The sequence below is a fragment of the Phocoena sinus genome, chromosome 11 (assembly GCF_008692025.1).
Source record: "Phocoena sinus isolate mPhoSin1 chromosome 11, mPhoSin1.pri, whole genome shotgun sequence".
In the NCBI taxonomy this organism is placed as follows: Eukaryota; Metazoa; Chordata; class Mammalia; order Artiodactyla; family Phocoenidae; genus Phocoena; species Phocoena sinus.
The window spans coordinates 40,390,698-40,417,697 of record NC_045773.1 but is presented as its reverse complement, the minus strand read 5'-3'; the positions used below and the strand labels follow the sequence as shown (position 1 = coordinate 40,417,697).

The following is a 27,000-nucleotide window of genomic DNA, read 5'->3' as shown; positions in this document are numbered from 1 at the left end:
TATGACCATCAACCTATCAGCCCCCCCATTACTTGAAATTGTTTTTGAATTTTATTTTTTTATACAGCAGGTTCTTATTTGTTATCTATTTTATACATATTGGTGTATATATGTCAATCCCAATCTCTCAATTCATCTCACCACCAGTACCTCCCCGAAATTTTTTTTTTTTTTTGCCACACCATGCGGAATCTTAGTTCCCTGACCAGGGATCGAATCTCCACCCCCTGCAGTGAAAGCACTGAGTCTTAACCACTGGACCTCCAACTTGAATTATTTTTATGGCCCTCATCACCTTCTCCACTGCATCACATTAAGTTCCTATTTTCTATGCCCATTAGAGTGTAGCAGATGTCTTTATCTTAATAACCCCTTATATAAAATAGGTGTTCTACAAATATTTCTTGAATTAATGAATATATCTGAATATATCCAAATATTTAAAAAATGTTTCTGAAGGTTAGTTTTTAAAAACCAGAATGTAGAAAAATATACACTAACAAATACAATGATAAAATCTTACTTTCCAAAATATTACAAAGAAGAACTTCCCTGGTGGCACAGTTGTTAAGAATCTGCCTGCCAATGCAGGGGACACAGGTTCAAGCCCTGGTCCGGGAAGATCCCACATGCCACGGAGCAACTAAGCCCGTGCGCCATAACTACTGAGCCTGCGCTCTAGAGCCCGAGAGCCACAACTACTGAGCCCACGTGCCGCAACTACTGAAGCCCACGCACCTAGAGACCATGCTCCGTAACAAAGAGAAGCCACCGCAATGAGAAGCCCACGTACCGCAGCGAAGAGTAGCCCCCGCTCGTCGCAACTAGAGAAAGCCTCCGTGCAGCAATGAAGACCCAACACAGCCAAAAAGTCATTTAAAAACAAATAAAATAAATAAAATAAAACAGAATATTTCAAAGAATAAAAAATAAGGTTGACACCAGATTTTAACTGATAAATAATTAAGGGTGAGGAATGGACTCTATACATATGGGAAAACAGAGAAAATCATATCCTAGTCATTAACTCAATGTTGGTGGAAGAAACTTATAGAGCACTGTTAACTGGCGCCATCATCCTGAAGAACAACTTGATGACATGGGAGGGTCAGTCCATGCTTTCATTCAGAAATTCCACTTCAGGGAGTAGGCTCTAAAAATGTTATCATTCCTCACCCGTTGCAGGCCTCCTCCCTGCTTTATCTAGAGCACTTATCATGGTCTAACTCTATGTCTCTTAATTCTCAATTCTGTTGACTGTCTCTGTCTCCTCTACTAGAACATCCACTCTTCAAGGGCAGGGACCTATTTTGTCACTGTCATACTCTCAGAAGGTGCTCAGTATTTGTTGAATGAATGAATGTTCTAAAGAAACAAATACTTACCCCCATCCCCAAACAGGTATAGATGTAAAATTCATAACAGCATAATTTATAATTATAAAAATCAGAACCCGACATGCCCAGAGAATACCTCAGCAAATTAGAATATAATGACACCAAAAAATGCCAAGTAGCCATTAAACATTAAAAATTTAATGAAAACATTTATAAATCAAGTGAAGAAATATAATAGCATATCATGCAAAAAATGTTTTGTGGTGCCTTACCCATTCAGAACTGCAGCTCATGGGAAGCTGTATAAATACCAACGTATTAATAAAAGAATCACTGGATTCTTTCATGACTACTTTCTTTTAAGTTACACTCAATTTTAAAATATTCTATCAAGTCTGCAGTATTTTGAGAAGAAAAGCAGCTACTGTTTCAATGGGAAAACTAACACAATAGTTAGTATGACTTGAGGAGCGGGGTGATAAATTGTTCCCTTTTGCAAAGACTAAAAAACGTTTTAAAAAAGTTAAAATTAAACAATGGATATGAAACTTCCTTAGTCCCTGCAAAGCAGTGTTATTTTCCCATTTTATTTATTTTTAAAATCAGATTCTTTGTGGTATAATGTACATACAATAAAATGTACCCATTCTAAGAGAATACTCAGAGGTGACCTTGACTGAAGGGCTGAGTGTGGCAAGTGGCATCTACCGGATGCTGGGGAAGAGCTCACCGCCTTCAGTCTTCACAGGTGAGGGAGGCACTGGCTCTTCCCCAAGGTCCTAGCCTACCTGGCAGCAAGAACATTCCTTCCCCCCCCCTCACCAAGGCCATGCACACCTGTGCCCTACATGGGGCCTTGTGTGGCCAAGGCCAGGGTGCCGGGCCCGCGATGGCTTGGTCTCCTTAGCATATGGGCCAGGTGCTCAGCTACAACAGAAACAAGGAGAGCCAACTTGTGAACTGGGCAGGAGCCTGCCTCTGGTTTCCATGAGGGTCAGTCAGCAAGCGTGGACTTCAGTCAGGCCTCCGTTACTGGCAGCAGGCTCTACAGCTTTGAGCGTGCTTCCAAACCTCTCGAAGCCTATTTCCTGACTGGACTGAAGAAGAAAATACTTTTTCAGGATGAAGGTGAAAATTAAATGAGACAATCCACAGGAAATCATGAGGTGGGAACTCACTTTGTGCCAGCCACGAATATCCTGGTTGTCACTTTGGACACCTGCCATCCAGGACTGCCTCCACACCCATCCTGGCTCTGAAAGGCACCACAACCAAAAATGGGCAGTTGGGGCTAAAGCGTGTTTACGAGGAAGGCTCCAGGACCCATTTCACCCAGTTCAACATGCAGCATCTCAGCTGAGGCAGGGCTGCAGCTTCTTCATGTGTTTTCTAAACAGGGCCCGGGGGAACAAAGGCAAACCATCACAGCACCATTCCACCATCCCTGGGTCACAGTGGAACTGCCAGTCCACAACAAAGGTGTAAAGATCCATTTCTGCTCAGTTGCTTTACCTTTCACAACTAAAAATAGTCCAAGGTAGCTTCAGCTGCCCCTAAATCAGGTCACAGAACAGCAGGAGACATTCCTTTGGCAAAAAAGGACACATTCTTGTCCTGTATCTTGTACTGGTAAGTGAGGCTCCGATCTCGCTGGGCTGTGGGCTCTGATGGTCTCCTCCACAGGATCCTCAGCTAAGTGACAAAGAGAAGAGTGAAAGAGGAAAGGCATCCTCAAATACCTGCTCCATTGTGAACCCTTCCTGCCTCATCCGTGACCTTCAACTGAGGTCATGCACCATGCAGTAATGGGACCGACTTCCAAAACAAAGCTTATTACCAGACACCTAAAAATAAATGTTTCCCCTCCATTACAATAGTAATATTTGCTCATTACAGAAAACATGAGAGACAAAGAAAAGTAAAAGGTAGAAAAAAACCCATCCAGAGAGGAACCATTAAAATATTTTTGTGCATTTCCCTTTGGTCTTTTCTATGTGCACGGTTTTGTACTTTTTGGCTAGATGAATTTTGAAAATCAACACAACAGAATGTGTACACTCAATTCCGAGGCTCAGGAAGACTGGACATTTGTCTCTAGTGACTAGAAAGCTCTGGGGGGCTGACTGGCTTCAGAGCCATAAGCTGCCGGCGGAAGCTTCTCCTCAGGCTATGCCGGGGGCGCACCACCAGCACAGCATCTCTGGGCCTGTGCTTTGTTTTTGACACCCGACTCTGAACGACTCTGGGCCAAAACGCCCACCCACCCTTAAAGGGTCAAAAGTGGTCAACATGAAGTTAACCTGGAAGAGGTGGTAAAGGCTTTGGGGTGATACCAAAAGAGAAGTTTCAGAAGGCAGAGAACCACGGCAGCCCCTGGGCATGGGGAGAACCTGACCTCCCTCCCAGGGCAGGACTCAGCTTCCACCTAAGTACTCCAAACATCCCAGGCAGAGGCAGCAGTGGGGGCAGCAACGCCAGCCAGCGGAATGGCCTCCCCAAGTCTCTATTTTATTATATTTTTATTAAAAAAAATTTTTTTTGGCTGCGTTGGGTCTTCATTGTTGCATGCAGGCTTTCTCTAGTTGCAGCGAGCAGGGCTACTCTAGTTGCGGTGCGCGGGCTTCTCATTGCGGTGGCTTCTCTTATTGCGGAGCACAGGCTCTAGGTGCACAGGCTTCAGTGGTTCTGGCACATGGGCTCAGTAGTTGTGGCTCGTGGGCTCTATAGAGCACAGGCTCAGTAGTTGTGGCACAAGGGCTTAGTTGCTCCGCGGCCTGTGGAATCTTCCCGGACCAGGGCTCAAACCCATGTCCCCTGCACTGGCAGGCAGATTCTTAACCACTGCGCCACCAGGGAAGTCCCAAGTCTCTATTTTAAAAGGAACGGTGTTGGCCTGAATATACAAAGCCTGCTGTGGTCCTGCAGAGGAATTCCGCTGTTTACAGCCTTCCCCTGTAGACAGCCATCTTCTCTTTAGGAGCTCCCCTTTGGCTGCAAATGGACTACCATGGAAAACCTGCCTTGGTGCACGGGGCCAAGCACCACCTGGGGCGGACTCTGACCTGCATTCACATGCTTCTGAGGCTTCCCTTCCACCTGAGGGCACACCCCAACCAGACCACCCCACAGCCAGACACTATCCCACGGGCAGCCTAGACTCGGGAAGCGAGCAGCTCCCAGTGAGCCCCAGTCCCTGCGCACCTGCCCATGCACGTCCTTGCAGAAGCCGGTGGCCAGGCCTTCAGCCCGCAGTATCAGGTGGCTCTGGTGACCAAGGCCATTCAGCAGGATGTCATTCTCCTCGTCCTCGGCATCTCCACTGTCATGCACAAGGGCCACTACATTTCCCTGCAACAGAGACCATGATGGAGACCGATGGGAAGGGACGCCAGGACCAGGGTGTGCTGGGCTCTCAGAGCCTCCACTGCCCTGCATCCCTCTCACAGATCAGCCTCCCAGCTGTAGCATCCGCTTTGTGGGAAGCACCCGTGCCTGGACTCCAGGACCATAACTGCAATCATCTGCTGGATAGTCTCACCAGCACATCCAACCTGTACTTCCAGCTCAATTCATCCACAAGCAAGGAATAGTGTCCAACTGTTAAAAAGAATAAAGCAGATCTGTGTGTTCTGTTTTGGGGCAATGGAGAGCAAAACATACTGTGTGTTAGTAAAGGGAAAGAAGTGCCAAACCATGTGAATGGTAGGTTACCAATAATGTGAAGAAAAATGCAGGGAAACAAGTGTACATACAAACGTGTTCATGACTGCATAGACTCTCTGGAAGGATATACAACGGAGGAAAAGAGACAGTTACTTTTGGCTAAAATAGCCTTTATACTGTTTATATCTTCTTTTTTTCTTTACTGAACTATTCCCAAGTTTTACTTTTTCAACTAAAAGAAGTATTTTTACAAAAAGAGGTTGGTAGTGGGCCACAGAGCAGGCTGAGCTGCAGCAGCTGACTCTGACTGCTTCACTCTCTCCACAAGCCCCAGTGAACTGTGTCCTCCAAGCCCCATACATTTCCTCCTCCTTCCCTTCTCTCCCCATCACCCTGGCACTTGGCCCTGTGACTGTAGCCAGGACGGCCTCAGAAGGTTCCCTGACCCCAGCTTCCAGGCAGGACCTTACACGCAGGAGGTGAGCAACATGCACTGCTGGATCCACACACCCCTGGCCAACCCATTTACCCCCTCCCCACTGCTCTGCACCCAGCCTGGCCCTGTGGGCCACACGCTGAGCTGCAGTGCTACAAGTTTCCCCTCACTTAACTCTTGAAGTCTGGTTCCTGGGAGATGGGCACCACAGCTGTTCCTATTTTGTTAAAATCTCTAGTATGGCAGAATTTCTATTTTTGCCTCACCACTTGACAATGAAGGTTACACCCTATCCCTGTATTGCACCTCACAATTTTCATATTGGTTTTTTGGGGGTTTTTTTGGCTGCACCTTGCAGCATGCAGGATCTTAGTTCCCCGACCAGGGATCGAACCCGTGCCCCTGCAGTGGAAGCACAGAGTTTTAACCACTGGACCGCCAGGGAGGTCCCTTCACCTCACAATTTTTTTTTTTTCACCTCACAATTTTTAAAGCAGTTTTACACCCATTATCTCAGCCAACCTTCAAAACACACTCAGAGCGATATGACAGCGCGTGGCAGAGCGGGGACAGCCTCAGTACCGCAAATGACCAGCCCCGTTAAAGACAGTGCCGGGCACCCTTTTAGTTTTCAGGGCCTTATTTTTCATCAATGGCAGGTAGTGGAGAGCAAGGTGCGTTGACTGAAAGGTTCCTGGGCCTGCCAGGGTAAAGCCAAAGCCCCAAGCAATTAAACAGAAAAGATCACTGCACACAAGTGAGGCCTGGGCCTGTCGGCCCGTACGGGTCACAGGCAGGAGCACAGGGAGCAGGCCCGAGATTACCTTCCATTCCCGGCACACGGTGGCTCTGCAGTAGTGGATGAAGTCCAGCACCGCCACTGCCCCCACGCCCAGGCTTAGCAGCACACTGAGGTCGTCCACCAGCAGCACCGGGCACCTCCAGGCAGCCTCCCCACTGTCCATGGGCTTCAGGGCCTCCTGTACAAACTCATACAGCGGCTGCAGGTTCCCAGAGTTGGCCTCCCTGGGACACAGGGCAAAAGTTACCAGAGAGTTCATGTGCTCCACAAGTGTTTATGAGACTGCGCAGCACCCCAGGAAAGGGTTGGGGGAGGGAAGGAACTGGATTCCAGTCCTTGGCACCAAGGGGCTCAGGATCTGGCTGGAAAGAAAAGGCACGCGTGCACACGTGAGTACATTTACTTTAGTTCAAATATTCCCTGAGGCCTACTAGGTACAAAGCACTGTGCTAAAAACTGGCGGACACAGAAATAAACAGCCCCCGAGGCTCATACAGCCTCTCAATCCAAGAACATAAGGCATCTGAAAGACTCATTGAGACTGGGCAGGAGAGGCCTTCCCAGGAGGTCACAATTGGGTATGAAAGTTAAGCAACGGTTCAGGTGTCCTGGGGGTTAGGGCAGCAGTCTAAGGGCTACCGGTGTGCTCGTGTGCGTACCAGGTCCGACCTGTTTCTGACACACATGGCCCTGCTACCTCCATCTCCCCAGTGACTACAGCAGTTGTCTCCCAGCAATAGCTCGGGGCCCGGGGCCCAGGCACTAGCCCCACTGCCCCACACTCCAGGGCTGAGCCCCACTGACAGCAGGGACAACAGTGCCCTATAACCTGGGCTCAGGTGTAAACCAGGCCCACGCATTCAGACAAAGACACCCAGGTTCAGAGATGCGAAGGGCTGTGCCCCAGGCCACACACACAGAGTCAGGACACGTGGCCTTCTGACTCCACACTGAGCCTGGCCACTGTGTAAGGCTGAGTCTGAGGGAGGGCAGAGCGGGAAGAGGTCCCGTACAGACTCCCTGGGGTGGAGGAAGCACAGCAGCCAGGTGCGGCATCTGCTACGTCTGTGACTGATGCTCATGAAAGACAAGAAGCAGGAACACCAACCTGCAGGCAACAAACTTTTTCTTAAAGGGCCAACAGTAACTATTTTAGGCTTGTGGGTCATACGGTTCCTGTCTCAACTCTCACCTCTGCTGCTGTAGCGCCAGACAGCCAGGGACAATACGCGAACAAACAAGTGTGGCTATTCCAACAAAACTTTATTTACCAAACCAGGTAGCTGGACCATGGCCCGTAGTTTGCTGACCCCGTATCAAGCCAATAACAGAACAGAGGTGTGTGCTAGGGCTCTGAGCCAGGGTTGGAAAAACCAGCAAAGCACACTGCTCTGCCATATGTCCAGCAAATAATGCTTTCTATCGCTTCAGGGACAGCCACGCACCCTCTGGCACACGGTCAGAGCCAAGGACCTTCCGATAATGCTGTGACACCAGGGAGGTATCTGACTCCTAAAGCCAGCTCTGCCCTCCCATACACTGAGGAGAAGGAATCACACAGCAACCCTGGGCTGGGCCTACTGCCAGGTGTGCTCTGGGCTGGGTCGTGGGCTGACTGACCTGAGGAACTGCAGGGGGTGTGGCTCCTCCTGAGGCCGAAAGAAGACGTCCACTGCAGACTTGAGACCCTCGAGGAACACGAGCTGCCCGCATTCCCGCGCTGTGGTCAGGCTGACACCCTACACCCGATGGAGAGGGGAATGAGTTCCTGCACCTTGCACGGGACCCATCAGAGAGGCTAGACTCCAGCTCATGAGAGGGCTCCAGACACGTTCTGAACCCTGCAGACGTGTGCCTGTCCACCCTCCGGAGGAGCCCATGTCTTGCATCCCCTGGGTGTTCCCAACACACAATCCCCGTTCTGCTTTCAGATGTGCATTTACATTTACCTGTCACATTTTTTTTAATATACTTTCTTTTGCTTATATATTTATTTTTATGATTACCCAGTACTGGTTTTTAATTTATAATAGTAATATAAAGTTTCTTTTTTAAGGGCATGTAGTTACAAAATTTTAAAAACAGTAAGTGGGGTGGTGGTGGTGGGATGAATTGGAAGATTGGAATTGACACGTATACACTAATATGTATAAAATAGATAACTTGGGCTTCCCTGGTGGCGCAGTGGTTGGGAGTCCGCCTGCCGATGCAGGGGACACGGGTTTGTGCCCCGATCCAGGAGGATCCCACATGCCGTGGAGCGGCTAGGCCCGTGAGCCATGGCCGCTGAGCCTGCGCGTCCGGAGCCTGTGCTCCACAATGGGAGAGGCCACAACAGTGAGAGGCCCGTGTACTGCTAAAAAAAAAAAAAAAAGATAACTAGTAAGAACCTGCTGTATAAAAAATAAATAAAATTCAAATATTCAAAAATAAAATACAGTAAGTAAATAATAACAGTAAAGACGGTGGCAGGATGACATTCTCTGCTGAAACTACTCAACTCTGCCCTCGTAGAGCAAGAGCAGCCATAGATCATTTACGATCAAATGGGGCTGGCTGTGTTCTAATAAAACTTTATCTACAAAAAACAGGGGGTGCAGGCTGTGGTTGGTCAACCCCTGCTCTAGACCAGCACTTCTTAAATATAGGTCTTCATGAAACACGCAATTAAGAATCTCTTGAGATACCTGATTAAAATGCAGACCCCTGAGCCCCACTCCAGATCTCCAGAACCAGAAGCCTTGGGGGCAGGGCCCAAGAATGTGCATTTCAACAAACACCCAGAGATGGTGACACCATCTAAATGTGCAACCCATCGTTCTGTCTGTGCAGAAACAGGTGACATGGAACTCCTCAGACTCATCATGCCCCTAGACCAGGCCTCAATCACTCATTCATACACCAGAGTTCACTATATGTAACACCATCAGCAACTGTAGCCACCCTGGCAGAGAGATCATCACCTTTGCTCTCACTCATTACCATTCGCCTGATGTAAGAACAATAATACACCAAGAGGATTGAAGCTCACGCTCTAGTACTTTGCACACCCAGCGCTGTGCATGTCATTCCTGCCGTGTTGATGATTCCAAGGTAACAGAAAAAGCAGCCAAACTGGATATGAGAATACACAACTTTCTCATCTATAAAAACTGATGTTAGGGCCACAGACATGCCTCACAGACCTGGAATGCAATACATGTTCGTGACATGACAGTGCTACCTGAGCTCATGATCTGACCTCTGACACAGGAACTTCTCCCTTCCCTGCAAAGGATGAGAAAGAGCTTACCCATCTCTCACTCTCTCATTGTTTTCTCCCCATCAGAGAAGAGGCAGTGATGTGGCCCAATAGTATGACGGACACTTCAAAGATCACTGCTGATGGGTGGCCTGGTTCTCTCCCTCTCTGAGGCTGACCTAATCAAAACAAACAGCAAAAACACACTACAAGGGACTTCCCTGGTGGTGCAGTGGTTAAGAATCTGCCTGCCAATGCAGGGGACACAGGTTAGAGCCCTGGTCCGGGAAGATCCCACGTGCCGCAGAGCAACTAAGCCCGTGCACCACAACTACTGAGCCTGCGTGCCACAACTACTGAAACCCGCGCACCTAGAGCCCATGCTCTGCAACAGAAAGAAGCCACCACAATGAGAAGCCCGCGCGCTGCAACGAAGAGTAGCACTTGCTCGCCGCAACTAGAGAAAGCCCATGCACAGCAACAAAAACCCAACGCAGCCAAAAAATAAGTTAAATTAAAAAAAAAAATCCTAGCAGGACTTTAAAAAAACAAACAAAAATAACACACTACAATAACAACCCAGTAAATTCACCAGGTCACAGGTCACAAGTAATGGGCCAAGCCAGGCCAGGAGGTTCATCAGCCTCTGGGCCATCTTATTCTTGCTTGGCTGCATCTAATGAGATGCCGCAACCAAGATGAGGTAAGGGGCACATGATAAAAGCGCCTGCCTCTCCCCACATTTGGGTCCTAAGCCCTAGACTTAGGGAGACACAGTGGGAGGCACTCAACTTGGCAGCAGACCAAGCTGTGATCTCTCACTCACTAGGAACAAGATTAAAGCTCACACTGAGAAGGAGAAAACCTTAACTGGTCCAGACTCAACAGAGAAGGGTTTGATTAATTAACAACAGATCTGGGACTTGCCTCGTGGGGCAGTGGATAAAACTCCGTGCTCCCAATGCAGGGGGCCCGGGTTCGATCCCTGGTCAGGGAACTAGATTCCACATGCTTGCCGCAACTAAGAGTTCACATGCCACAACTAAGGAGCCCGCCTGCCGAAACTAAGACCCAGTGCAACCAAATAAATAAATAAATATTTTTAAAAAACACACACCAGATCTGGTTCTACAAACTTTATAAATTAACAAAACACGTAGAGATGCTGCCTTAGCCCTTCAGAGAAGGGGTTCAGGATTCCATGATTTCCTTAGTCCCTCCCTTGCTAAATTCTCCACAACCCAAACAGGGAAGCCCAGCCTCCACAACTCAAACAGGGAAGCCCAGCATACTCACACATGCCTGGCACACACACTCACTCAGGGATCCCATCACGGAGTTCTAAAATATTTACCAGCTTCTGTCCCACGATATTGTAGTGACTGAAGGACTGGATGAGTGCCACAAAGCAGACTTTACAATTAGCTGGAAAATAAAATAAAATAAACTGATTTTTAATAAAGTCTCTACTTACAATCAGTCTCGTATACGTCATACCTCTGGAAACAAAAGCAATGAGGCAGGATCTAGAGAACCGAGGCCTTGCAAACCTGAACATACCCAATTTGAGTCTAAGATGTACTTTTTTTCGTATTTAATAATTATACCTTATTTCATTGATTCTGAGATGTACTTCCTCTGTGAGAGGTATTACTAGGAATCTCAATTTGTTCCACTGAAAATAAATAGTGGTTTTTAAAAAATTATATTTTTCTAATTGCTTGTTGGTGTACAGAAATACAATGGATTTTTTAAACTAGTCTTATACCCAAGAGGAGACAAAGAGGAGCACAAAGAAGCTCTAGCTACCTTATGAACATAATTAATTCTAATAATTTATCTGTAGATTCTCTTGGTCTTTATATGCTGACAATAACATCATCTGGAAAGGAAGATAACTTTCAAAGCTGTAAATTATTACAATTAAGATTGCCAAAGGTCTACCGTGTTTCCTGGCCTGGCTCAGTGGGGACTCAAGGAGAATCAATAAGTCTTTTTTTCATTTGGCTGTTTTCTTCTTCTAATCAATTTCTGTGGGTGAATTGCAGTGGCCATGCTGTTTTCTTCCCTGTGTTCTTTAGGAAGCATCTACTGCCAGGGCAAAGTGTTAATGGGTCAAGTGCCTAGAGACTTCAAAATAGACAAGGACCAAGGAGCAACTAAATGAGAAGGCCACACAAGGACCTCAGGGAGGCAGTGCCTATGCACGAGATGTGGAGAAGTGGAAGGCGGGACTGGATACAGGGAGCACATGCCACTCTCTGGCAGAGTAGGGAGATGGAACAGATGGTTCCAGTAATCAGTTACCTGATAAACAGACATCTGGCTGCCCGAACACCAAAGCCCTCGCTAGTTAATACGATTCCCTATTGCTTCCTGAATCAGGCTTTTTTTTTTTTTGCCTTGGGTTTTCTTTTTCTACAGTCCATACCTTTGAGATAGAAGGAAAGAAAGTGGTGCACAAGGAAACTGCCATCTGTCTTGGCATCACAGAGTAGAGTCAGTTTCCCCTAAAAGTTAAGAAGAACACAAAAAGATGAATTAGACTCCCAGGAAAGAGGTCAGCTGAGTGTCAAAATCTAGTCGGTGTGTCCACCCCTAAATTTCTACACCTGGAGACTCTGCGTGTGGTGTGTGTGTGTGTGTGTTGTGTGTGTGTGTTGTGTATTTAACCACAAAAAGAAGAAAATAAGTCAAAATTATGGAAAAATCAATAATTAAAATGATTGGTATTAAGTCACTCATTATGGCAAGCATATCTCACCTCATAATTCCCAAGGCAATAAAGAACAAAATCCCTTCTTTTCCTCAACAGTCTTGGAGGGAATTAAATCCTGAACAAAGGAAGCTTTCATCATGGAATCCAACAAAAATCACTGACCTGCCAAGATTTTAAGGGGTCTTCTAAAAAGTCATCTGATCCAGCTCCTCCCTATTTCTAATCCTGCTTCCAATTCTGTCCCCTAAGTAGTGGAGAGTGAAGAAGCAGCTGTTGACAGAGACTTCCAGTATCAAAGTCCTCCTCCCAAAGGCCCTGGAAACTGCGTTCAGGCAGAGCTCTGATCGTGGAGAGCCCTGGGAAAGACCTCTAACAATGGTCTCTGCAGGGCCTGGCTGCCCTGCTCCAGCCACCCCTAGCTCCTTCTCAGTGGCAGGGAAGGTCGTCCTCTGTGCTGTTGTGATTTTTTTTTACTTATAAACTATGAAAGATCACACTAGCAGAACTTGAGGGTTAACCCTAAGCGCCATCTGTCCATTTCCTGGCGCCCACTTCTATCCTCCATTCCCTGTGGCCCTGGGCTTGGACTTTGGAGGTGCTAGTAGTAACTGGCAAGGTAACCAGCGCCATCTGGAGGCTTGGGCAGAGAAGAACTGCTGGGCAATTAAGATGCACAAGTATCCACTGAATACTATTTGCCAGGCATTAGGGAGTCATAAAAAGGCTTTACACACTTGGTGTCTTGTCTTTCTGGAAGAGCTTACCATTTCATTGTCTTCAGAAAGACAACAGCTATGAAATAAGTCAGGTATATTCCTAGGGGAGGTAACCCTTGGGCGAAAGCGTGGAAATTTTCGAAATGCCCTAGAGTGTGAGAAGGAGGGAGAAGAAAACAAGAGTAGCGAGCCTGTGGTGCCAAAGGTGGACTCCTACAATCCAACGTTGGCTGAGAGCAGCTTCAAAGAGCACTATTCGAGAACACGAGGAGGAAGAGGAGGAGCAGCAGCATTCACTGCGACCTGCCGAGCGCTCCCGAGCCAGAGGGAGGCTCAGGGTGGTTAAGAAGCTGGTCCCACGTGATGGGTGGAGAGTCGAACTCTCCTCTCTTCTCCTCTCAGGCAGCCTCTTTTGGGGCGCCGGAACTCCCACCACACTGAACACGCACAGGGCTCGTCCGGTACATGTCTGTGAACTTAAGCCAATCCAAACGTCGGACATGCTTCCTATGGACTTTCAAGGGCACGCACGACCTTTGAGAAGGCGCCAGATGCCCACCTCCCACAAGCCCAAATGTCCAGGCCAGCCCCGGGCGGGCCCTCTTTGGACTACAACTCCCAGGCGCCCCGGGGTCCCCGGACGTCGCGTTATTTCTCACGGGTCCGCGTGCGCTTCCCGTACGGTCTTCCGCCACGCTCCCAGGACGCGCCCGCTTCCCGACCGTGCAATCTCTTACCTGCTCCGCCTGGTCAGGGGTGGTGTTGAGAAGGTTATTGAGTTCCGGGAACATTCCGAGCAACGGGAACGAACACCCTAGACAGGAAGATGGGGCTGCCGCGGAGACAGCGGAAGCTGAAGAGCAAAACCCATGCCACAAGACCGCGCGGAAGGAGCGCGCACGCGCAACGCCGCTTCTAGGCGCCGGCCGCAGCCAATCAGGCGGGCGCCTTGACCCGGGCCGCACCCAGCGCACGCGCGGGGATGCGCATCCGGCCGGGGGACCGGGGCGCTAGGAGGTGGGGCTCATTACTTGCGGGTCCTCAGCAGGGGCTTCCCCCCACCGAGGCCCCAGGAGACCGGTCTCTTCCTCCTTACCTTGACTGCTCTCTCTCCCCGGCCCGGGGCCTCCGGACAGTACGGCCTGTCGAGCTCCTGCGGCGTGCCCAACACTGCTAGAAGCTCGAGCTGTATCGGCGACCCAGACTGGCGAAGATGCCCTCCCTCGCGCAGAGCAGAAAACAAACATAATGAACACGGAATGATATATTGAAACGTTCTGTGGAAAAATGAAAAAGCAGGATAAGGGAGTAACGATGGAGTGGGGGTAGGTTTCGGAATTAAAGAGGTTGTCAACGTAGGGTCACTGACTAAGTGTGGTTGAAACACGCTCTGCAAGCTCTTCCCCGGGGCTTTTGCACTAACTGTTTCCCCTTCCTCTACTGCTCTTTTCCTAGATACTCAACCGTTCAAAAAATCCCCCACTTCTTTCAGATCTTTGCTCAGATGTCACTTTATCACCGAGGTGTTTCGTAAGCATCCTATTTAAATCGCAACAGCCCCTTCCCCAGCACCTCTTATCCTTTCCCCCGCTTTTATTTTTTTTCCATACCATTTATATCTAGTATACCATCTATAGTTTTCTTTTAGCCCAATCAACCTCACATCCCCAGGGATAAACGTGTAATTTGAAGAAGTCAAGTTTATTTGAGCATTACAGTGAGGGAGATAGCAAACAAGTGGAGCCCACGGGCCTATCAACAAGCACAGGAGAAAGTTGGATGAGGATCTGGGTTCAGGGGAAATTTAAATGAAGCAGTGTTTTGATGGGTTCACATCAGAGCACAGCTGTCTAAAGAAAAAGTCAAAATGTGGCCTGTACTGCAAAGTAGCCCAGGGTTTCCATGGAAATGAGAAGAATAAGATAGATGTGGGCGTTCCCTGGTGGCGCAGTGGTTGAGAATCCGCCTTCCAATGCAGGGGACACGGGTTCGAGCCCTGGTTCAGGAAGGTCCCACATGCCTCGGAGCAACTAAGACGGTGCACCACAACTACTGAGCCTGCGCTCTAGGGCCTGCGAACCAAAACTACTGAAACCTGTGTGCCTAGAGCCCATGCTCCACAACAAGAGAAACCACTGCAGTGAGAAGCCTGTGCATGGCAACAAAGACCCAATGCAGCCAAAAATAAAATATAAATAAATAAATAAATAAATTTATTTTTAAAAAAAATAGATAGATGTGGAATGTAGTCACTTATCTGAAGCTCTGCATCTAGGCTGGAAATGGAGGCTCCTGTCTCTATGTGTCAAAATCACTTAGATCCTCCAGCCAAGAGTGGATGTTTCACGATTACTGCTATGTGAGAAAGAGGAAAGCAGGCAGGGGCATCCAGGGGCTGCCCTGACACTCAAAGATAGGTCTCCATGTTTTCCTGTTGAGTGTGAACAGTTTCACAAAACAACATCAGCCTCATTGTGATGGATAAAGACAAAACTACACAACTCCATCATAATGTTGACCACAGAACATGAACATTTTCTAAGACAAAACCGAAATATCCCCTTTCCCAGAAAATGAGTGCCGCTTCATACCAATAATATAGCCACACGTGAGTTAGGCCAGCCTATATATACTAAGACATATTAACATGGCGAACCATAGAATTTAATCCTATTGCTCAGCCATAAAAAGAATGAAATAATGCCATTGGTAGGAACATAGACAAACATAGAGATGACCATACAAAGTAAAATCAGAAAAAGAAAAATATCATATGATATCACTTATAGGTAGAAGTGAAAAATTGATGCAAATGAACTAATTTATAAAACAGAAGCAGAATCACACAAGGAGAAAAACTTAGGGTTACCAAACGGAAAAAGCGCAGTGAGAGGATTAAATAAGGAGGTTAGGATTAACATACACACTAATACATACAAAACAGATAAGCAAAGATGACCTACTGTACACCAGAGGGAGCTCTACTCAACACTCAATAATAACCTACATAAAAAGAGAATCCGAAATATAACAGATACATGAATATATACAACTGAATCACATTGCCATAGACCTACAACAACATGACATAATTGTAAATCAACTATATGTCAACAGAAAATAAAAATTATTTAAAAAAAAAAAAGAAAGAAAAAAAAAAGAAAGAAATTCCTATTCTATTCCAATCAGAGCTCGGTGACTGGGGCTGGTGTCACATCCCTAAAGCTTGAACAGACTTGGGTCACAAGGCTGGACTGTCCTGGGGCTGAGGGAGCTGGGAAGGATGTGGTAGCAAAGCAGCCCCCGTTGGACTTGTAGTGACAGGTCCCCTCTGGATGGACCACAGTCTCTGGATTCTGGTGGGCCCTCCTACACCTCAACCAAGCCTAGTGCACCCAAAGAATGATGGACCTCTGGGCTGGAAGAACTTTGAAATGTCACCCGGTCTGCACGTCTCCTGGTGGTGGGGTTCCTACGCGCAGCTTCTTTCTTTAGAGGCGCCCCACCTATATACGACAGCACCCTCAGCACAGCGGTTTGACAGAGGTTGGGATTTGTCTGGGGAGGGGGTGGGAGGGTAAGGGGGAATGAGAAAAGGAACACAAGTTCTTGGGTGTTTCTTCTGGCACATTCCACTCTAATTCACAACCCAGGAACAGGACTAGCCCTAAGGCCCCCATACCTTAGTAACCAGAGTTGGGCAGGAGGAAATGCTGCTGCCTTGTGGCGGTTTCCCATAACAACTTTAACCCCGCTGCTTATGGGCACTTAATATTCACAAAGCCTGCAGGGCTGTATATGACACCTGCCCCAAGAAAGATCCTCGGGGAGGTAATCAAAAGAATTCAAGACAGGGCGGACCTTCAAGCAGTCAATTTCAACAGGGAAACTGTACTCACACCGTTTAAAACAAAACCACACGGGGGCTTCCCTGGTGGTGCAGTGGTTGAGAGTCCGCCTGCCGGTGCAGGGGCCACGGGTTCGTGCCCTGGTCCGGTAGGATCCCACATACCACAGATGCGGCTGGGCCCGTGAGCCATGGCTGCTGAGCCTGCGTGTCCGGAGCCTGTGCTCCGCAACGGGAGAGGCCACAACAGTGAGAGGCCTGCGTATCACACACACACACACAAAAAAACATTACACCAAGTGGGAGATAGCCGACATACTCAAAATGTCCAAGTCAAGCGCTGAAAATCATTTGCACCAGCTTGGTTATGTTCATCACTTTGATGTTTTGGTTCCACATAAGTCAAGTGAAAAAAAAAAAAACCTTGACCGTATTTCCACACGTAATTCTCTGCTTTAAAAACGTTCCATTTTTAAAACAAATTGTGATGGGTGATGAAAAGTGGATACTGTACAATAGTGTGGAATGGAAGAGATCAGGGGGCAAGCAAAATGAACCACCACCAACTACACCAAAGGTCGGTCTTTATCCAAAGAAGGTGATGCTGTGTATGTGGTGGGATGGAAGGGAGTCCTCTATTATGAGCTCCTTCCAGAAAACCAAACGATTAATTCCAACAAGTATTGCTCCCAGTTAGACCAACTGAAAGCAGCACTTGATGAACAGCATCCGGAATTAGTCAACAGAAAATGCATAATCTTCCATCAGGATAATGCAAGACTGCATGTTTCTCTGATGACCAGGCAAAAACTGTTACAGCTTGGCAGGGAAGTTCTGATTCATCTGCCGTATTCACCACACATTGCACCTTTGGGTTTCCATTTATTTCTGTCTTTATAAAATTCTCTTAATAGAAAAAATTTCAATTCCCTGGAAGACTGTAAAAGGCACCTGGAACAGTCCTTTGCTTAAAAAGATAAAAAGTTTTGGGAAGATGAATTATGAAGTTGCCTGAAAAATGGCAGAAGGTAGTAGAACAAAACGTTGTTCAATAAAGTCCTGGGTGAAAATGAAAAATGTCTTTTATTTTTACTTAAAAACAGAAGTAACTTTTTGGCCAACCCAATAGTTTTGATGAAGTCCAATTTATTTACTGTTTTGTTTGTTTGCTTGTGCTTTTGGTGTCTTTCTAAGAATCCATTGCCAAATCCAAGGTCATGAAGATTTACCCTTATGTTGTCTTCTAAGAATTCTGTAGTTTTAGCTCTTACAGTTAAGTCATTGATCCATTTTGAGTTAATTTTTGTATATGATGTGAGGTAAGAGTCCCTGTCACCTGGGATTCTGATAGGGATTATATTGAATCTGTAGATGAATGTGAAGAGTACTTCCATCTTAACAATGTTAAGTTTTTCAATTCATGAACATTGGATATTTTTACATTTATTTAGATCTTCTTTCATTTCCTTCAACAATGTGTTGCAGATTTCAGAGTATAAGGTTTGCACTTTTGTTTAATTTATTACTATGTATTTTATGCAATTGCAAATAGAAATTTTTCTTAATTTTATTTTTCAGGTTGTTCATTGCAAGTGTATAAAAATACAGTTTATTGTGTATATTCATCTTGTATTCTGAAACCTTGCTGAACTTATCTGTTTGAGTAGTTTTTTAGTAGATTCCTTAGGATTGTCTATATATAAGATCTTGTCATCTGCAAAGAGAGATGATTTTACTTCTTTCTTTCCAATCTGCATGCCTTATATTTATTTTATTGCCAAATTGCCCTAAGTAGAGCTTCCAATTCAATGTGGAATAGGAGTGGCGAGGGCAGACATCCTTGTTTTGTTCCTTACCCCAAAGGTAATAAGGATATAGAAGATTTTCTCTAAAAGTTGTGAAGTTTTTCTTTTCACATTTAAGCCTTTAATCCATCTTTAATTGATTTTTGTGTTTGTGGTGAAGTAAGGGACACAGATCACCTATTTTTTTCATCTCATTTCATTTAGTTTTGGCTGTGCAGCTTGCAGGGATCTTAGTTCCCCAATCAGGGATCGAACCAGGAACGCTGGCAGTGGAAGCTCAGAGTCCTAACCACTGGACTGCCAGGAAATTCCCCAGATAACTTTTAGAAGTAGCATGTTTTGTTTAAACTTGCTGTAATTTGATCCATATTGTATTGAATCTTTAGATCGAGTTGAGGAGAATTGGTATCATTTTAATGTAAAACATTAGCTCTTCGTGTATTTATCCATTTTCCTATCAATAGTGATGGGTTAGTTACAGCTTTTTCTATTACAATGAAGACCCTTGTGAACATACTCAACCATGTCTCTTGGTACACATGTGCAAGTTTACCTAGGGTATGTTGGGGATGTAAAGTGAATTTACCATAAAGCTAATAAGCTCATTTTTCATTCATAACGTTGTATTCTTTTTCTTTCTTTCTTTCTTTCTTTTTTTTTAGGCGTTTGCAAATTGGTGATATTCTTTTTTTTTTTTAATATTTATTTATTCATCTTTGGCTGTGTCAGGTCCTAGTTGCGGCACGTGGGATCTTTCGTTGCAGCATATGGGCTTCTCTCTAGTTGTGGCACGTGGGCTCGCGGACTCAGTAGCTGTGATGCACGGGCTTAGCTACCCCGTGGCACGTGGGATCTTAGTTCCCTGACCAGGGCTCGAACCCACGTCGCCTGCATTGGAAGGTGGATTCTCAACAACTGGACCACCAGGGAAGTCCCTGTATTCCTTTTCTTAAAGGGAATTACTTTCCCCCATTGAATAAGCCTCAGGTCCTCAAATACCTGGATTTGCCCTTAGTCACAGAGTATGCACCTGTTGGACAGACCAATGCAAATATAGAAAATTCCAAGACAGAACGATCTGATGCAGGAAATTGGGTCAAAGGGTGTTGGAAGGAACTGGAAGAACAAAAGGAAGAAGGGGGTTTTACATGGCAGTTAAGAAGCTGGTACTGCCCCTGGGCTGCAGCGCCCTCCTCTGTATGGAAAGGGCTGGAAGCCTGAAAACTACATCTTCCAGACTGTTTTGCCAACTGGAAGAAGCCATTTTTTCCTGCTGCTGGTGACTCTTATGACAGCAGCAGCAGCAGGTGACTGTGGGCTGCGGCGGTGGTAGAGTTGCAGCAGCAGCCAGAGTGGAGGCCCCTGGGTTCCAACATCAGCAATGCTTCCAGTGGCTCCATGGCTCGCGCCACTCCCTCTTTGTCCAGTCTTCTCACACCCTCACTCCACCAGATCTCCAGATCCGTTTTGACCTACGGGTCTTCAACGTGTCCATTTTCTTTCCATTAGCTGGGCCTTCCCAGCAGCAATCCCTTCCCTCCCCATCAGGGACTGTGCCCTGGACTTCAGAGCTCTCTGTCAATCACCCTCAGTGTCTTCACCTTGCTCTCCTCTCTACAGCACATGCTGTACAGCTCCTCGACCCGGGTGCATCCTCCAGCCCCACCTCCCTGCTTCTGGATGCTGCTGACCATTGCTGCTAGAGAACACCACATGGCCTTGCCCCAGCCCTTCTCCAGCCACTGCTGCATCTACATCATAGCTTCCCCTTGCCGTCCTGTCTCTAAGCTGATGAACTGTTTCCTCCAAGTGCCTGACACCTCCACCGTCTGTGACAAAACAGTTTTTATATCCCCAAGCTGTAGGTGAACCTGCAAAACCCACAGACTGCAGGCAAAAGTAGAGAAGCAAAGCTGAAAGCAGGCTTGGGTAATCCCAAGCATGTCCACCAGAGGGCAGCAGACACCGGCTAAAGCTGCCGGGCTAACAAACCCCGACCGTTCATTGCACAGTTGATTCGCACGCCTTTGACCAGGGCCCGGATCACTGGCGTCGTTACCTCCCAATCCGGAAGCCCAGCAGTGGACTTTTCACGGGCTCTCCTCTTCCTCAGTAGTGACCCCTCACACCCCCACCCCCACCCCCACCCCCCGCCATGGCTCACTCCCGCTCAAAGGCCGGAGTCCTCACCTGGCCTCCCAGGGCTGGCCCGCTCCTGCTCTGGACTCCTTGCTCGCTGCTCACGCGCTCCAGGCCCACCGGCCTCCCTGCTGCTTCTCAAGGACTCAGACGCAACCACACTCAAGAGCCTCGCGCTTTTGTTCCCTCTGCCTGTAAGACTCTTCCTCCACGGGTCTGCGGGGCTCCTTCCCCGAACTCCTTCAAGGCTTTGCTCCCTGAGGCCTTCCCTGAGCATGTCCCATGTAGTAGACATGGAGTCACACCACCCAGACCCCCTTTCCAGAAGGATCTGCAGGCAGGAGCCATGGCCATACAACCTACAGCTGCCAGTTCTGCCAGAGTCCACCTCGGCTTCACAGAGCGCCCTCGTCTGCTGACCGAGGGAAGCGCAGGGCCTGAGGCCTGAGGCCCGGTGGTTTCCGCCCCGGCGTTGGGGAGCCGCGCTCCCGCAGAGGATACTTGCTCCAGAACGCCCTAGAGGGGTCTTGTTGGACTTGTGTCACTGTTCAGGTTCTCCCTCTGTCCAGTCCTGTTTCCTCCCCCTTCCTTTCACGGGCATTGACCCCGAAATCCACCTGAGCATGTGCTTCACTTAGTGTGACCCCTAGCACTCCCCACCTCTCACCCTGCATTATTTTTCTCTGTAGAACTTATCGTCTAACTCACAATTCAGTTTGCTACCCAGTGCCTCTCCTCACTAGAATGTAAGCTGGCTGAGGGCAGGGATTCTGTCTCTTTTTTAACGAAGCACCTAAAAGAGGGCCTGTGACACAGTAGGTGCTAAATAAATGTGATGAATGAATGAATGAAGGGGACATGGACCTGTGGTTGTTCTGGTGAAGTGGGAGGACGTGTGCTTTTGAGAAGGTTGCAGAAGATGAGAGAGGAGAGTTCTTAGCCTGGCTTCCCCAAAAGGCTGAGCTGAGATGACGTCACTTACTGGGAAGGGAACCCCAGAGCAGAGAGGGAGACAGAAGTTGGAGAGGCCTGGGCGGAGGTGTGTTGTCGAGCTGGGGTCTGCGAAGAGCATGCAGAGAGCCCCCCAGAACGGTGCCCCTGCAGGACAGGTGACTGGAACACTTACTTTTCTTTCAGCTTCCTCCCTGCTGATCGAGGGTCTGCCCGGGAGTTTGGGTTGCCAGTGCCCTAAGTGGTCTGCTGAGCCTGCCCCTCTTGTCGGAGGAGCTTCAGGGCACAGGAGACTGTGCATGGGGTGAGAGGGAGAGCACACAGGGGGAGTCAGAGCTGATGTTGGCGGAGAGTCCGTGAGGGGCTGCAACCACGGAGGGAGGAAGGCGGGGCGTTGGTGCCATGCTGACGAGGAGGTGGGAGCTTAGACAGGGCACAGAAGCCACAGCACTGGCTGCATTAGGAGGGGTGGGGCAGGAGGCCAGGAGGGGCTGAACCGGGCCTAGCTGTGTGGTGGGGAGGGGAGAAATCTTAAAAACCGGTGCAGGGGACTTCCCTGGTGGCGCAGTGGTTGGGAATCTGCCTGCCAGTGCAGGGGACATGGGTTCGAGCCCTGGGCCGGGAAGATCCCATATGCCGCCGAGCAACTAAGCCCGTGCTCCACAACTACTGAGCCTGTGCTCTAGAGCCCACGAGCCACAACGACTGAGCCCGCACGCCACAACTACTGAAGCCTGCACTCTAGAGCCATGAGCCGCAGCTACTGAGCCCATGCATCTAGAGCCCGTGCTCCGCAATAAGAGAAGCCACTGCAAGGAGAAGCCCGCGCCCCACAATGAAGAGTAGCCCCCGCTCACCACAACTGGAGAAAGCTTGCGTGCAGCAACAAAGACCCAATGCAGCCAAAAATAAATAAACAAATTAATTAAAATAAAACAAAATAAAACCTGTGCAGGCTGGAGAAGTGAGAAGACCCTGGGGTAGGGGGTGAAGGGCTAAGAGGGGGAAGGAGGCACCACTGGCAACACAAGAGGAGGAGGAGGGGGTCAGGATGAGTTTAAACCAGAGGTGTTCGGGGCCCCAGTTCCTGTGCTCTTTCAGCCGGACCATCTTCATATGCCCATCAACTTTTTTTCCTTCTCAAAGTCTAGTTGCTCTCAGATGAGATGCTTGAGGGGGACACCTGGCCACATGCGCTCACCAGTCTTGGGCCCTGCGTTCTACCTGCTGCCGCTCCATTGTCTTACCCAGTGCACTGTGTGCCAAGATGGGCGAGAAGACCAAAAAAATGGGTGAAAACGGGGGCGGGGGGATTGTCTTATGCATTCTGTTCTGCATACCCTCAAAGTCTTTTTACAGGAAAGAACTACAGAGATGCAGAAAATATAAATGTTACTTCATGGCCTATGACAGTCACCTGGTGATTTGACATCTTGCAATATCCAAACCAAAATCCTGGTACTCTTAATTGTCCATGGGTTTTCCACCTCTGGCATAACAATGTGAGAAGCCCTGCATTCCCACTCCCCAGTCAAACTGGTGACGATTATAAAAAGAAACCCAGCCATTTAAAGTCCCTGGAAATTGTTCTAAGGGCATTCAGCAAATGAAGAAACATTTATTCAAAACATCTACTGGGTAAGAAAAATGAAAGCTATGGCATTTGAACCAGTCCCATTCCCACCCCCTCCCGTCCTAGTTCAGCAAGACGGAAACTCCACTCCAGACTGTGCAGCCAAGAACACTAGGGCTTCCTCTCCCCCCAGCTCCCAGTTGGAGAACCATCTTCACCCAAGGGACAGGATGCCAGCATTTTTCATCGTGTTACCTGTTGCTGAGGCTAAGTTCTGGGTGAGTGCAACTCAGGTGGTGGCTCCCTTAGCCCACCCAGGTTCCACTGGGGAGACGCAGGCTCTAGCCTGGGTGCAGTGCCACTGAGAATACCAGGGTCCTGATTGTCCTCAACCTGGCTCATAAGGTGAAGATACGCCAAGAAGAGTTGAAGTTACTTCCCCACCTCCACAGAGTGACCAGCTCCTGGAGATGTGCCTTGTCCCAGCCATTGTCCAGAGCCACAGCTCAGAGATTTTGCCCCGGGTGAGGAGAAGGCAGGGAGTCCCAAAATTCTTCCCAAAAGGATTGACTTCATTTGCAACAGAAGTTCAAGCCTAGAGGTGCTTTCAAAAACAATGGAGGTTGTAAGTGAAAAGTAATTAAGAGATTGGTATATTCACTAGAGATATAAGCAAAACTGTAGGTAGGTTGGTTGGTTTACCAGAGAGAACCAGGGAAAGATATAGCTAAGAAGAGCTACCTTGGGGTCGGAACAAATCTCAAACACTGACCTTAAGAGATATCCCTTCAAAGGAGCCCGAATTTAATTGGATTAGTCTGTGGAACAATTTATACCCCAGGGGAGTATTGAAAACAGTGGAGCAATCAGCTTGCAATTAGTGGAGCTTAACAGCCAGGTGTGGTCAGGGAAAGAGATAGTGAAAGAGAATCTTGCCAAAACTACTGATATCCCAGAATGACTGTGGGTGTACCTCAGGCAGACCTGGCTGAGGGGGTGCGCCACAACTCCTGAAGCCCGCGCACGTAGAGCCCGTGCTCCGCAACAAGGGAAGCCACCGCAATGAGAAGCCCGCGCACCACAATGAAGAGTAGGCCCCGTTCACGGCAACTAGAGAAAGCCCTGCGCACAGCAACAAAGACTCAACGCAGCCAAAAGTAAATTAAAAGAAAAAAAAGTCTGGCTGCCTTGGAGTTGCTCTGCTGGAGAGTACAAGTGGAAAGACCACAGAGAGACAGAGGGAGATGCCCAGGGAGCCCCAGCTGGGCTAGCCTCCAGGTTTTTGGTCTTCACCCAGGCCAGACACCAGATGTGTGAGTGAAGGAGCCTTTGAGGTGGTGATCCCAGCCCATCCCCCCTCTGACTGCAACCTCATGAGACACCCCGAGTCAGAACCACCCAGCTGAGATGCTCCCAAATTTCTGACCCACAGAAACCATGGGAGGTAATAAATGATTCTTGTGTTGAAGCCACTTGTTTTGAATTATTTCTTACACAGCCATGGAAACTGGAACACTTTCTCAGTGAGGCCTTCTCTGACTACCCTATTTAAAATTTCAAGCCACTCCCCCACCTTATCATTCCTTGTCTCCCTTTTCTGCTTTATTTTTCTCCTCAGCATATACCACTGCCTGACACAGTATAGATTTAATTATTTAATATCACCATACTAGTATGTCATCCCTCCAAGAACACGGATTTTTTCCTATCAGGTTCATTGCCGTACCCCCAGTGCCTAGACCAGTGCTTTGCACATAGTAGGTGCTCAGTATTTGTTGAATGGAATGAGTGACTCTACCCAGTAAAACTGCCAACTGCATACATGAGAATAATAAACACTGGAGTCTGAATGGGGTTATCTCTGGGGAGGGAGGAAGAGGAAGCATATATCAGAGGCTTTAACTATATGTGTTTTCTTCTTAAAAGAAAAAAGCAAATATGGCAAGATGTTTATACTTGATTAAAGAGTGTGTTTGCTACATTGTTCTCTATACTCCACATAAAAAAAATTTTATGATACTCCCCATCATAAAACTTTTTTGATAAAAATACGATTTGTGCATGAATGTTCATAACAGCTTCCTTTGTAATAGACAAAAAAGTGGGAATAAATCAAATGTCCGTCAGTTGGTGAATAGATAAGCTGTGGAATATACTCAGCAATAAAAAGGAACATAGTACTGATCCATTTGACATCCAAAACCATTATACTGAGAGAAAGAAGTCTTATCCAAAGGAGTACGTACTTTATGATTATGTTTTTAAGAAATTCTAAAGCAGGCAAACCCAAACAATGGTGGAAAGAAATCAGCCTCAGTGTGGTCCTGGAGGACCAGGCCTGGCTCCCAGGCCGGCCCAGCAGCCCCTGTCCTTCACATTCCTCCCTTCAGGCCCAGCCCAGGCCCTCCCTCAATGAGTGACCCTGGGCAAGTCATGGCCTCTCTGTGGGGCTCAGTTTCCCCCACGGGAATTTCAACGGCGGAGGTTGGAACATGTGGCTGTACGCTTCCTTCCATCCTGACACTCCAGGATCCTGGGATTCCTGTGCAGCCCGCAGGTGGCTCAAGCCTCTGCAGCAGGGGAGGATGTGTCCCCAGGCCCTGGAGATCCGACCTCAGGCAGACCTGGACTGGGCTGGGTGTCAACCATCCCACTTGTGGGGCTGGGGCTCCCTGTGCTCCCCTAAAGCACAGGGCTTGGAAGGTGAGAGATCTGGCAGTCCCTCTTCAACTTTTTTTCCTGTTTCTAAGGCTTTGCAAGCCAATGAAAATGCAGTGCTGAGAATAAGAGCCCCTTGTCCTGAGTTCTGAGCCCTAATCCTCTTATGCGTCGTATCGCCAGCGGAAAGCCGGAGCTGGTGGCAGAGGGCTGCTCTGATTTCCCTGCCAGCCGTCCCTCGCCCCACACGGTTGTGCCAGCCCAGTCCCATCACAAAGGGCCGGCGCTCCGGCCAACTCACTGCACAGCTGAATGTAACCGCCACTTGGGCCTCTGATGATGAAGGGATCAGACCTGATGAAGGGATCTATCGGGGCTGGACGGCCCAGGAAAGTCTGAACACCTGCCTGCCCAAGATCTACAGGCCAGTTCAGAGACCCAGGTCCGCCCAGTGTGAACTGGCGCAGGGGTCTGCCTCCCTCCCCTGGGAGCCCAGACTTTTCCTCAAGCAATAAGGGGGGCCTCGACTGGGTAGTCACGGGGTCTCTCTGGGCTCACCCATTCCTTCAGGAAGCATAGACTGAGCCCAGCTCTCAGCTGAGGCTGACAGGGCCCTGAAGAGGTGGGCGATGGGACACCCACCCGGGGTCTCCGAGGAGTGAAGGGACAGACACTTCCCACGAAGCCAGAAGCACCACAGGACCAGTGTGGCCATGGGAGGGTGCACCCAACCTGCCCGACCCCCAGGGAGGTTGGGCAAGGCTGTGCGGACTTTGATGAGCAAACAGGAGCTGGGCCAGGTGGCTGGAATCGGGCTGGGAGAAGAGGAGAAGACAGCCCCTCTCAGGAGGAAGGAGCCGCAGCCCTGAAAATGGCTTTCCAAGGGTTTGGGGAGAACAGCTGGCTGTGGTCGCACAAGACACTGCAAAATGTCTGTGCTGGAGACCCATGGGGCCCAAAACATGGCTTCTCACAGCCTCCATACAAAGAGCCCCAGGCAATGGGCTCCCAGCACACTGTGGGCTGCCTCTCCTCCCACTCCCTCCTGAGCCTGCTCTAATCACGCTTCCAACCTCACCAACCCCATGGACCTGCTCGTTCAAGGTCACCAGC

At 48.3% G+C, this 27,000-nt stretch overlaps 1 protein-coding gene across 5 annotated transcripts; it reads right to left on the bottom strand.

The window, feature by feature from the left end:
• Positions 1-1,513: 1,513 nt before the first annotated feature.
• ELP6 (elongator acetyltransferase complex subunit 6) lies at positions 1,514-13,818 on the bottom strand. Of its 5 annotated transcripts, XR_004352325.1 has the most exons (9): positions 13,652-13,812; positions 11,911-11,989; positions 10,834-10,904; positions 7,859-7,977; positions 6,261-6,462; positions 4,539-4,685; positions 2,850-3,029; positions 2,516-2,592; positions 1,514-2,434 (listed from the first exon to the last, which is right to left on the bottom strand). XR_004352325.1 is itself a non-coding variant. In XM_032650015.1 (8 exons), exons 2-8 carry the CDS (start codon positions 12,963-12,965, stop codon positions 2,901-2,903), a joined length of 750 nt encoding a protein of 249 aa, XP_032505906.1. In that variant the 5' UTR covers positions 12,966-13,390; positions 13,652-13,796; the 3' UTR covers positions 1,514-2,900. The 5 variants fall into 5 exon arrangements, 2 of the variants coding, with proteins under 2 accessions (XP_032505906.1, XP_032505905.1); XR_004352324.1 differs by having other exon boundaries at positions 2,516-3,029; positions 13,652-13,818; XR_004352323.1 differs by having other exon boundaries at positions 1,514-2,592.
• Positions 13,819-27,000: the final 13,182 nt, after the last annotated feature.